Source organism: Periplaneta americana, chromosome 10, assembly GCF_040183065.1.
Source record: "Periplaneta americana isolate PAMFEO1 chromosome 10, P.americana_PAMFEO1_priV1, whole genome shotgun sequence".
Classification (NCBI taxonomy): domain Eukaryota; kingdom Metazoa; phylum Arthropoda; class Insecta; order Blattodea; family Blattidae; genus Periplaneta; species Periplaneta americana.
The window spans coordinates 175936455-175949928 of NC_091126.1; the positions used below are offsets into that span (position 1 = coordinate 175936455).

At 35.4% G+C, this 13474-nt stretch overlaps 1 protein-coding gene across 3 annotated transcripts in view; it reads right to left on the reverse strand.

The window, feature by feature from the left end:
• LOC138708183 (YTH domain-containing protein 1-like) overlaps nucleotides 1–13474 on the reverse strand; it is a 79627-nt gene that overhangs the window by 1215 nt on the left and 64938 nt on the right. The window contains exons 15-17 of one of the 3 annotated variants that reach the window (XM_069838461.1): nucleotides 10785–10843; nucleotides 8785–8963; nucleotides 6712–6816 (exon numbers count right to left, since the gene is read on the reverse strand). In XM_069838461.1, coding sequence (XP_069694562.1) covers nucleotides 6712–6816; nucleotides 8785–8963; nucleotides 10785–10843 — 343 coding nt within the window. Of the gene's footprint in view, nucleotides 1–6711; nucleotides 6817–8784; nucleotides 8964–10784; nucleotides 10847–13474 lie in introns of those variants that run through there. The other 2 variants (XM_069838460.1, XR_011334621.1) reach the window with 2 other exon arrangements.

Sequence of the window (13474 nt, forward strand, 5' to 3'; positions counted from 1 at the left end):
CTCATTAAAGTATACCTATTCATTATAGTTCAGTTGTTCAGTCAATGAGAAATCACCAATGTAGCATTATAAAACCGCAAGTATCGATTATTCTCGGATATGCAATCGAAGACAACTAGCGAAATGTCACGGAGGCTGGAAATCCAATACTGTAGCAGAAGGTTATGTTCTGTTATTATAATAATTAGCGTTAATTGTAAATAATATTCAAATAAATTCAATCTGTCATCTCGTTTTTCAATTCTAAATCAATTTCCAGGTTATATCAAGATTAATGTTCATGTTATTCTCTAGATTATATCAAGGTCAATGACATTCGTTCCTCGGAAAAAATCAATACTTTCGCGTCTGCGCACATCTCACAATTTAGAAGGTCAGTTCTGCTCCTCACTTAGATAACCATAACATGAATACTTATGAATAATTTCAAGTTAGAAATATGGTCGAGCATAAAAAGTCGTATGAAACTTGCCTATAATGGTAATTAAGACACTCGTATGAAAATTATGAAACTCGCTTGCGCTCGTTTCATAAACAAACACACTCGCGTCTTAATTACTATCATTATAGGCTCGTTGCATAATGTACTATTATAAAACTAAGGAGAGAAAATTGTCGCCATAAGAGAAAGCAATTTCAAGTTACGTCCCGAGTTTTCAGTGTGTGCATAAAACATTACCGGCCCTTTGCTGGGCAAGTTTAATGGTGGGACCGCCTCCTATAATATCCAGTAGAAATGTTCCATCATTTTAGACCAGTTCAGAATTTATAGTAAAATACTTAATTGGTTCAAAACCATGTAATACGTGGCAAAAACTGTATTATTGGTTACATTGGTGACCTCAATACGTTTCAAATTTAATATTTTCAATACATTTACTGATAATTAAGGAGCGGATTGCTATGTAATTAAATATTCTTTTTGCATGTGATAAAACTCAATTAACAAAGTTAAAAATTCCGAACATGAAGTTTCAAATTTAAAACCCGAATTTTATTTCACATAAAAACACATATTTTCACAAAACAATTATGTAAATACATATTTTCAGGAAATCTATTATAAACACAATTTAAATCTCGGAGTTTTTTTACTTAAATAATTTTTTACAAGAAATTTTAAATATTTTAAAAATAAACCAATTATATCACTCAGAAGTACGTTATCTTTTTAAAGAATTCTTGGTTACTTCGTGTTTCTAAGTGCTGTGTGGTGTATCCGTGATCCATTTTCGTAATAGTATCACCACAAGTTCTGAGAACTATTAGGCAGCATATCAGCGTTATTATTAGAGAATAAATTAACATGGACGAGGAGGAGAGATCTTGTAACACATCACTAGGAATCTTTATTGTTGCTGATGATGATTTCATTCCACGCTTTGTTTGTGAAACACAACAGATAAGAGGTTGGGTATGAACATTATTTAATTTAAACAAATCTCTCGCCTCTCGCTCATGTCTATCAAATAAGGCAATATATATTATCTTTTTGTGATTTCCTGTTATCGGGCTTCGTCAATCGATATCCTTCAAGATATACTGAAAGATGGTTGTTTAAAAAGATTTGGCTTTCCTATTAGCAAATCTAAGCTTTTTGTGTGGCACCATAAAAAACTCGAAACATTCAAAAACCTGTTGTCTGAAACAGGGAGGTGCTTGCCGTGGAAATTAAACTAGACTCGCTACCAGGTTCAGAAGTACAAGTACTAAGGGACAAATTCCAGAATGTGTTTGGGAAAAACAGTGGGTATAAAAAAATGTGTAAAGTTGCTTATGTATTGGAGGGTGTGCATGTAGGTTAAATTGACGGTGTATGTGTTTGTGACATTCCTCTCTTTAAATATGCACGTCTGACATCCTGTGACGTGGAAAGATTGTTTTCACAGTATAAGTCATTGTTCAGAGATAATCGGCATGCATTTGTGATGGAGAATTTGGAGATGACCTTTGTTGTTCACTGCAATTCTCGGCCAACTACTAGCACTCAAGTGTGGTTGGTGAGTACCTAGTTACATTTTTTTTTTCCAAACTAAGTAAGGTATTTTTGTCATATTTTTTTATTTTTAGCAAATATTTTCGTACTTTTTAGCAGATAAAAAATAAATATATTTACTTTTTTAGCACATAAAAATCCGCTCCCTACTGATAATAAAATGATTTATATGTATGCACTGGACCACTGTTAGCTGTAAGGTTAGAATGTCAGTTGACTAGAGCTCGAGGCACCAGCTGACACCTGAAAGACTTTGCGTCCTTGTTCGGGAACCTCATACCTCAGCTAGTTATGTAAAAGTAAATTGAGTAACTGCATTTTGGGTTTTCTCAAAAACTGATTAAATTATAGCCCAGCGAGTTTTGTTTTTCTTGCATACATTGGGATCTGGTGAAGTTATTATAATTCTAAAATTGATGTTTTTCCTTTTGGGAGATCTGCCATGGCTCTTAAAATTTTGTGGGTTAAAATGAATCCACATCGAAAAACTACATGCTGTAGTAGTTAGTTAGGGTTGTGATTATCTGACAGAGTGATAAAGATTAAAAGTTGATTGTACTCAGATATAAGAGATGAATAATGTTAATTGATTGAATTTTGATCTTAGGATTATTGTTAAAACAAATTCTCAGTGCAAGTTTCATGTTGCTCGAAGATAATGTTGGATATTTAGCTTGTTTAATCTCAAATATTGTGCGACTGATTTCAATTAAAATGTTTTTGAAGTTTAAAGAGAATTGTTAGTTTAATGTTGAGTTATTGAGGTAAAAATAAAATTTTGATTATTTATTAGAGGTTTTAATGTACCAGTAATACAGCTTAAGCCGCTTCAGTGTTCACGATTTGTAAAATTCGCTGCAAAGCTTCTGACAGTTCTGTTACATTACAGAAAAAGGATAGAGAATTTTGCTAGAAAGACAGCACACCACCTAAGTACAGTTATTTTTTGAAACCTGATTTAAGCATACAGTGTCTTTTTTAATTACATCCAACTCTTCAAACTATTCTGAACACAGTAGATGATGTCTCAGATCTTCCACATTTTAAAATGACGACTCTATACATGTTACGGAGATATGAGTTTCTAGTAATTCAAAGGAAGGGAAAAATTTACTATTGGTAAAGCAGGATAATTTTACACCTTACAAAAAACAAGTTCAAAAGGAAAGAAAGAGATATAGAGATATAGTCTATATAGGTGATTTGTGGTAGCAGTATGCCATTAATACATCGCTGTTCTGGAAGAACAATATGCAACTGCAAAATTGGGGTGAATATTAAACATTATCTGACTAGTAATTTTTAAAAGTAGCCGAAAATAATAATATTCTGCTTTATGTCGATTCTCATGATATTTTTTTCAAACATTTATTATTTATTTATGTGTGAATAAGATTCTGTTTTTTGTTTCTTCTGAAAAATATTCTGTTGCACTTACATCATTGTTCCTCCATAACAGTGATATGAGGAAACTGTATTTTGTTAAGAAAGAGATATACGAAGGAGATCCAGAAAGTACGACTGTATGATTGCAGTAACTTGAAAAACAAATTTGTTTTCAAACAATTTATTTTCCTTTCATAATTCTGTAGCCCTGGTGTCATTTCTTGCTGTTTTTCAGGAGTGAGCATTTGAAGTTTGAGCAACAGTACAAAACCATAGTAATCATGCTTCGTAACAATGGGTTAAAAAGAAAAATAATAGATATATGCAGGTCATCTTTTGCGACAATAAATATAGTATCAGAATGCACACCATATCGCAAAATCTCATTTTCGCCAAAAACTGACATATCACCTTTCATCTTGGAACCACAGTTTGTTCCTCTACATAATCATTTTCTTTGCTTAAGTATTTATCATACCTGTTCACAAGCACCAGAATCAACTCGTTTTCGATTGTCACCAGTCCATTATGCCAGCTGTTCACTACATTCTTCACTTCATCATAACTTACAAAATGTTTCTGTCCAGGAACTCTTTGAGCTAAGTGAAGAGGTGAAAATCATTTGGATCAAGGTCTGGACTAAGTATAGATGATCGACAATTTCCCAACCATATTTGTCCAGTAAGTCTTGGGTTGCACAGGAGTGAGAGAGTGGCCAGTGTCATGAAGGACAATGCTGCGAGAAAGCATTCCATGCTGCAAATTTTGAATGCTCACCATAGTTTCCTCAGTGTCTCAAAATAGTGATGTCTTTAATTGTAATACCTTGGATAAATATATATTAGGATGCGAAACTGCAGTCAGCACCATCTGGATTTGGGGGTCTGAAATAAGGTGATCAGCGCCCAATGTCATGGGTGGTGAACATTAGAACTACGTGTAGGATACATTACCCAGAGTTCTCGATTTATCCGTTCCAGATATTGCTGTACGGGAGAGTTGAGGAGACGAGATGGCGGACTGAAACTTGCTAATAAGTGAACATAAAGTGATATGTGTGTGTATAAGCAGTGTATGTTAAACAGTGATGTTTATGGACGTTGTAAAAATAGTGTTGTTGAATGTATTGTAAAGTAATAGTAATATAATAAATTGAACTATCTAAGTAGTTCTTGCAGACTTTTCCATTGTGCTGTACAATAAATACCCAAAGAATACAATCCTAATTATCTAACCTTTTGCTTTATTTTTTTTCTCTGTCTGGTTATATTTTAATCTGGTAGTGTAAAACACATCGTCTCTTTTATCTTCCTGTTGGCTCCGGTAAGAATTTTCAGTAGAATATGCTGTGAGGAATAAAACTGTAAATGTTTTATTTTAAATTGGGTTAGTTTTGAATATCGATGAGGGTGGGAGGGAATACTTTCTGCACAGTTTAACATTTTCGTCACCAGGTGCGCTGCTAAATGCATGGAGTAATTACTCTTTTCGCTACTTGGTGCGCTGCTAGATGTAATAACGCCCCTCCCACAAACAGATGGCAGCAAGATCAATTTCTACAACAGCGCCTCTAGTATGTGTTACGAGAAACTCAGTAAGTTTCGCATCGTATTATATATTTATCCATGGTAATACCTTTCGGCATGAAGTTCACCAAGAGAAGATCTTTGATTTCACAAATCAGTCACCAAGGCTTTCGGGATGACAGTATGTTTGAATTTGTATGGCGAGGTACCACTTGAGTGATTTGTGCTGACTCTCTGGGGTGATATGGGATAAAATTCTGATCGAGAAAATCATCTTCATCTCTGTGTCACTGCATCGAAAATATCAGTGCTGAGTCCATTCTCTTGATTTTGTGTTGGCCACTCAGTTGCTGGAATCCATCATGCACAAATTTTGTTGATCTTGGGATCTTCTAATATTATTTCACCTATCAAAAAAAGGGAAATGTTTGGAAAAGTAATTTGCAACTTGCTGAGGGTTACGAGTCTGTATTCCAAAATCTTTTCGTTCACTCGGTGCTTCAAGTCATCTCTGACAAGTGATGGTCATTAGGGTCGAGTTTCATCATGCACATTTGTCCATCCATTATTGAACATGTCACACCACTTTTTCATATTTCTTTCGTTCGCTACTGTATCACCATACACTTCCTACAATTGACGGTAAATTTCGACAGGTCTGAATTTCTGTGTATTCAAACAACTACCTCACTTATTCTGTATCACACAGATCATTTTAAACACTCATAAAATGCACAAAAACAACTTTCTACAACCTGCACTCACAGAATACTGAGAAAACCAGTCAACCTTGAACAGTGGAAGAGGACTAACCTGCATGGTGGGATTGCGCTAACAGTCATTACTTCCTGGATGACTCTCATACCAAAGTTGTATCTCTATCCCAGTCCCTATCTATGACATCAAGGAACAACAGTGATTCCACAAGAACCATCTGCTCCTAGAATATTTTTAAGCTACAATTTAAATCCTAGAGCTTAATTTACTCACAAATGCAACTAAAGTATGATATTACAGAACAATATTACTAATTTGGACATAGATAAAAATTGAACACACACCCAAACCTTCAGGTTTGGTAACGAAGTCTTAAAAATACTGGCACTATTTTTAAGCAGGATTCTAGTGTGTTTTAAAACAAGTAGGAACAAATTAAAACCCTGTAATACACCTGACGTGATTGCTATGATTACGAGCTGAAAATTATTTCTGTAAGACACATAATCTCTTCTAGACTTGAAAACATTATAGTAGGTGATGTGGTAACACACCTCCAGCTACCTCTTTCTTTACAGAGATCCATACTCTTATTTCAGACAAAGTTGACTGAATCAAAGAACAGTTCTGAAAAGTATGGAGAGATGAAAATTTCAGTGTTTAACCGAGGCTGAATACAGGATGCAGTCCACAGGCTATCATTTTGTCACCAGAACCAACAGGGGTCCAATTTACACATGCATACTGATGATTTCGTGAAGATAATGCTAATCATTACTGACTGATTAATACAATTGAAGAGTTCGCGGGAAAAACGATGAATGTCACAGTTTTGTTAAGGTTGATGTCATTATCTAATTCAATGGATCACTACGAAATTTAATGTTGTTCTTATGAAAAATGGTAAAAAGGAGAATTATCACCACGAATACAGTAATCCTTTCCTTTATTTTCTATAGAAACAGCACTACATCTTGCAGTTATAGACTCAATTAGATCATTATCTAATACTTAACACAAATGTGACATTCATCGTTTTTCCCGCGAACTCTTCAATTATAAACATATTAAATGTGCAGTACTTACAGAGCGCTTGTCAGAACGGGTTGATCTAATTGTGGACGGATATTCCGGTAATGGAGGTCCCTCATAGTACCGGGGTGGTGGTGGTAGAGAGTCCACAAATGGTGGCTGAAATTAACATGCACATAAGTAAGAAAGTATGGAATATATTAGTATAGTATATTATATGAGGGGCATGCCAAGAGATTTTATCTATTCCTAAAAGCACAGCAATTAAAAAAAAAAATCTTTGACATTTTTCAATACCTGGTTGAGGTTTTTTTCCAGGGTTTTCCCTCAACCCATTAAGCGCAAATGCTGGGTAACTTTCGGTTCTGGACCTTGAACTCATTTCGCCAGCATTATCACCTTCATATCATTCAGATGCTAGCTAGATAACCACAGCTGTTGGTAAAGCGTCGTAAAATAATAATAATAAAAAAAAAATTAGCTGGCAAATGAGAGGGTACACCAGGTTATGAACTGCCTCACTGCCAGGACAATTTTAACAAACTAATTTTGGTTCACATAAAAAGAGATACAGGACTTAGAAATAATTTCTGAATGAATAATTTCGAAAAATTTGACCTAAGAAGTACTGGACTGGAAAACATAGCAAAACTCAAGAGTAACATGTGTATGATATGAGCAAACTCCAGGAAAGCAATTTCTTGAAGGAAGCAGATGATGACCATGTTGTAACTTAAAGAGTGATTCCAGAATTAAAAATACCAACAATAAGGAAAAGTGAAAGCAAAAAGGTGTAGAATTCTTGACTTTGCCCTTAGAACAATATACATCACTAAGAGTCCAATTTTAGTACATAACAAATACTGAACGAAAAGCTAGGGAGAAAATCATAGCAGTCTACCATTAGTGAATAATATATGCGTACTACATGAGGAGTAAACTTTCAAAACCTGACATGTCACTTTTCAGAAACTGCTACAATGATGAAATTTGATAACCTTCAGCAAATAACAATCATAATAATAATGTGACGGCCACGTGAGGTTCGATCTCACGACCGACGGAGGAAGGGCTAAGTTGGCCGTGTTGGGCAGGTTGCGCGCGCATCTGCTTCCTGGGGCATATGCTATGGTGGGGAGAAAGGGGAAAGAGCGACTGCGGCAGAGAGGAGAGATATCCTCATGATTCGAGAGTGGAATCTTTCACAAACTCTCCAGAAACTATAGTTTGGTTATAAAAGAGAAGACGCAAGTGAACGTCATTCAGTCAGTCAGTCAGTCAGTCAGTCAGTCAGTCAGTCAGTCAGTCAGTCAGAGAGTAAGTCAGTGGACAGCAAGCCAGTCTTGTGTAGCAGTGAAGCCAGCTTCGAGACCAGAGCACGACTTGAGTTGTGTCCATAACTGTGGAGCCTGAAGCCCGGAGTTCGAGTGCAGTGGACCACAGTTGGGGGACCTGAGTTCGAAGTTCAGCAAATCGTCTCTGAAGGTCTGGGGTTCGAGATTCTGTGAACGCGAGTGACTGAGCTAGAAGAACTAGCCAAGACAAACGAGCTGTGAACTGAGAACTGACAGTTCTGTCTTGTAAATAGTGCTTTGTGAATATTAGTTAAGATTAACAGTTCATTGTTGTTCGCAATAATCCAAGTAAATTGTCACTGTCGTCTGTGGAGTGCAATAACGAATACTGTGTTGCTGTGTGGAGAGCAAATCCCATTGTTGACGGGAGTAGAATTGAATTGTAGAAAGTGAAGAGTTATTGTTGAGATAATAAAATTACATTGTTGTTCAGTATAAAAATTTACAACAATAACAACAACAATAACAATAATAATAATAATAATAATAATAATAATAATAATAATAATAATAATAATAATAATCTTTAATATTTCAAAACAGAAAATAATTTTATTCATTGCAGAGATGTAAGTTTCTGGCATCGGAAGTGTATTTTCTGAAAATGGATGTGTTAGGTTTTGAAAGTTTGTTCCTCACATTGTCTCCAATGTTCTGTATAAGGAAATGGGCGATACTGGTATAGTATGCCTTGCAACCTGTTAGCTGTTTGTTAGACTCATAGTGCAGGTCTGTACAATTTCAAGCTGAATACAGTAAAGACTCTACTTACGGGAGGTGGGTAAGGCATGGCTGTAAGGGGTGGTGCTCCTCGGGAATGCAATTCTCTCATAAAATCTGTGTAGTTCTGAACTCCATTGAACGTCCTGCTGTCGCGTGGAACTGGGAAACGGACTGGGGATCTTTCCCGTCTTCCTTCTTTAAATAAGTTAGACATGTACATCGTTGGACCTATTTAAAACAAAACATACACTTCACATATTCAAATTCGAATTAAAAGCCATCAATTATTTAATGGCGAGTCAATCTTCAGTAATTCAAGGCATTTTTGTGAAACACTGAATAACCAACAATATTATTTAGTTCATGGAGGCCGAGACGTAGATGGGAAGATAATATTAAAATGGATTTGAGGGAGGTGGGATATGACGATAGACAATGGATTAATCTTGCTCAGGATAGGGACCAATGGCGGGCTTATGTGAGGGCGGCAATGAACCTCCGGGTTCCTTAAAAGCCAGTAAGTTAGTAAGTAAGTATTATTTAGTTCATAATTATACGAGCATCACTTCAAAAGAAATGCACAACATTTTTCTTTAAGTTAAATTTTTATTCTACCCTTTGAAATTTATGGAGTTTATATAGGGTCCAGCAAAAAGATCCGACTTTTCAGGTTGGCAGTAACTGTGGCTACAGTCAGACAGTGGTGGGAGCATAGGAAGTGAACGCCATTACTGATGCCATTTCAGTTGCATTGGATCAGTGGAATGCACTGCATCGGGCGTTTGCCGTCGAGATGTTTTTCAAAACAAATGATTCAGTAGTTCTTACGACATTTCAATGTGAGTCGACATGAACAAGTTCCCAGTCGTAACACAATTTCAGAAAGATTTCTTCAGCATCAAAACATAAATCAACAGGAAGGCCAAGAATACGCCATACCACAAGATATGATAGGCAGGAGTCAGTCTAGGTAGTGTAGTCAGTATAGCACTGGCCTTCTGTGCTCGAGGTTGCGGGTTCGAGCCCAGCCTAGGTTGATATCATTTAAGTGTGTTTAAATTCCATAGGCTCATGTCAGTAGATTTACTGGCATGTAAAAGAACTCCTGCGAGACAAAATTCTGCACAATGATGACGCTGATATAACCTCTGCAATTGCAAGCCTCGTTAAATAAACCACAATTTTAAATGATAGGCAGGGCAATGCTAAACTTCAGTCGGGCTCCAGAAGTGCATAAGAAAAAACGAAAGTCATTTTGAGAGTTTAATTTTCAAAACCTAATTTTGTTCTTTTGCATCAGTAAATGTCAATCATCCCACTTTTCAATAAAAGCTTAAAAAAAAAATCTCTCTCTCTCGCGCACACGCGCACGCACACACACGCACGCACACGCGCACACACGCACACACACACACACACAAAAACAATGCCGTTGTTTTTTAATTGCTTAATATGAAGTTTTATATCCATCATGTTTGGTTTCTCAATATTTTGATCGTTGTTTTGTGCTTGGTAGTTGAGCACTCAGCCAAAGTGCTTTCTCCAAACTCTTAAAATTTCCATTTCTGCAGTCAGTACATTTCCTTTCTCATCTTTTGTATCTGTATGTTGTTGCCAATAACCTTGTATGATACTTCTGATGGTTCCAAACTTTTTTTTTATTTCCATTTTGTTGCTATTCTTGAATATCCATAATTTTATTGATCACACGTAATGAATATTTAAATTTCGAACAAAATCTAGAAATCTTTTTCTTGCAGCAATGATATGTTCCCTTCTATGAATCATATGAGGAAATACTAAAAAAGTACATTTTTAGGGGTGTACAGAAATGTTGAATTGCAGTAGTACAGTATTTTATTTGATGACACATGCAACTACAGAGATTATTCAGCGTCAGAGACAAGATTCCTTGATGTGGTCCAAATCTGTAATATAGAGCCTATAAATTTACTCCTTTAAAGACAATTTTATAACTCTATGAATTAACAGTAATACAAACCGTGATTGTGAAGTCACAACAATGGCATTAATATACATGTTACATACCTCTACTTCTTTTTGGTCGAGGATCATACTCATCATCCAGGTATCTGCGTCGCCTTCCCCTGCTGAGGTGATCAAAGGCAAAATTAGCAAACATCAGAGACCAAAATTACAATAGAACCATGTCCATCAAAGCTCTGGTTAACTGTCAGGTTTGTTAATGAACATAATTAATATTATAAAACAAATTAAACTCGGCCAACAACTCAAAGGAAGCATGCTATAACAAATTAAAATGTGTCTGATTATTTTAAGTTAATAGTTGTTAAAATTATAGTTTAAATGAACATAATGTAATAATGAAAATATTTATTAAATACAGCAAAATTAATCATTTCTAATTCATGTAGATGTTATGGAAAACAAATGGACTATGTCATGCCAGAACCCCAAGCAACTGGTGAAACAAAAGAAAAAAAAAACATTTTTAATATGAAGATGGTTATAATATTCTTCTGCCAAAATTTTTCACAAATGTATAACTTGTTTTGTCTCTCTCTAAACAATACTACTGTTAATTAACACCAATTCATACAAAAGTATATAGGTAGCCCCGTATTTGTGTTATGTCCATGGTCCCAAAATATTTGGCGCCCCCTTATGAAGTAACTTATGCAAATCTTAGATATTTAGCAGCCGAACTGGAAAAAAATAAATAAATAAAAAAAATAATAATAACAACAATTTATTTAACTTACTGCTATCTAAAGCAGGCATCTGTGAAGTACTAAAACATCAAACATTTGTTTTCAGCTCGATTTTTTCCCTTCCTTTTTCAAATGTTGTCACCCTGGGCCAGGCCCATGTGGCCCATATTTAAGTACGGGCCTGTATATAGGTACAGACATTTTAAAACTTTCACTAAACTTGAAAATTTGTTTTCTTTCCAAAAATGAATTTTGAAAATTACATTATGTATAATTCGTGACAAAATACAACAGCCTTCTCCCCTGGAAGGAAGGTCATACTCACCCATGCATTACTTTTGTAAGCACCTCGTCCTTATAGCACTGATACACTGTACGTCAAAGTAAATCGTGAGTGAAATCACCAATGAGGGTGTAAATTAAATTATGTTTTATTTAACGATGCTCGCAACTGCCGAGGTTATATCAGCATCGCTGGTGTGCCGGAATTTTGTCCTGGAGGAGTTCTTTTAGATGCCAGTAAATCTATTGACATGACTCTGTCGCATTTAAGCACACTTAAATGCCATCGACCTAGGCTGGTATCGAACCCGCAATCTCTGACAGAGAAGGCCAGCACTATACTGACTGCATCCCCCAGAGCGACATGGGTGTAATGGAGTGATATGAGGGAAGGCTGTCATGTTCTGTCATCGACTATACATGTATTCAGATTACTTATAGGCCATAACTGCTTCAACAAACATTTACACAGAACTGGTACATGCCTCTTCTGTAATCTTAATAAAGATATGGTTCAAGATCATCTTTTCTACTGTTCAAATTTTATTCAATTTTCCAGTCTTACTGCTAAATAATGGAGTAAATAGAGTGAATGATATCATCAACTATTCAATATTAGACATCAATCAACATGTTCATAAATTTTAAAATGAATGTCATGTGTACTTTAGGTGGCTGCTTACATCATTATCCAGGGGAAAAGCAATAGCACTAAAAATTTTGATGCAGAAATTTCGGTATATTCTTCCCTATTAGCAGATTTAGTTTTATACTATAGAAGTATGGAATATTATAAGTAAATGTCAAAACAACAAAAAATTATATTTAAAACCTATAAATCGGGCAATTTTCAATTTAATTATTGTATAAGTACAAATTTATTAATCAATTATATAGTTATAAAAATTTAGTCAAAAGAGTAACAAACATGTTTCACCAAGGCAGAGCAAAATTAAATCTACATTTTTCTCTGAAAGCTCTAATCATTTTAATGTATAATTCTGTGGCTAATAACAAATTGACTGAGATTAATAACAGAAAGGGAATGGCAGAAGGCTAGTCTGCTTGTAGAGATTAGTATAACTTGAGAAGCATTCGGTTAAAAAGAAGGCACTACCACTATTTGAAATAATCAGTATCAAACATTCGTTGTTGACAATGTCATATACATAATTAAAACTGTAATAAATATACTGACTGGCAAAAAAAAAAGTGAATCACTTAATTTTTTTAAGACCTAAAATAATTTTGTAGGTTATGCTTAATTTTTTCTACATTCTGACAAAGGTATATTGTAAAATAAAGTAATCCCATATCCTGTGCACTTCAATTGCGTCATCGAAATGTTTTTTCTTTGTAGTTCATTTTGAAGTTCTAAAGTGTTGTAATTTACGCAAAATTTCAAGTAATGCATATCACAAAGTTATTGAGGCGATTATGCCACTGAATCACTACACCTAGTAATGATGATGTCCATTCGTCATGTCATGCTGACCACCAAGTCCTGCAACATTTCCTGAGGGATAAAGTTCCACTTCTCTCCTACAGTGCTGCCTGTATTTCGTTTAGGGTGTCAAAGTTGCGACATCGAACACTTTGGCAGAGCATATCCTACAGGTGTTCAATATGATTTAAGTCTGGGCTGTGTGCTATCTAGTCCAGGATTGGTATCCCGATGTTGTGAAGATAGTCTGTCATGCAGCGAGCAGCATGGGTCTGAGCGTTGTCATGCATAAGGATGAAATTTTCGCCAGTGAAGGAAGT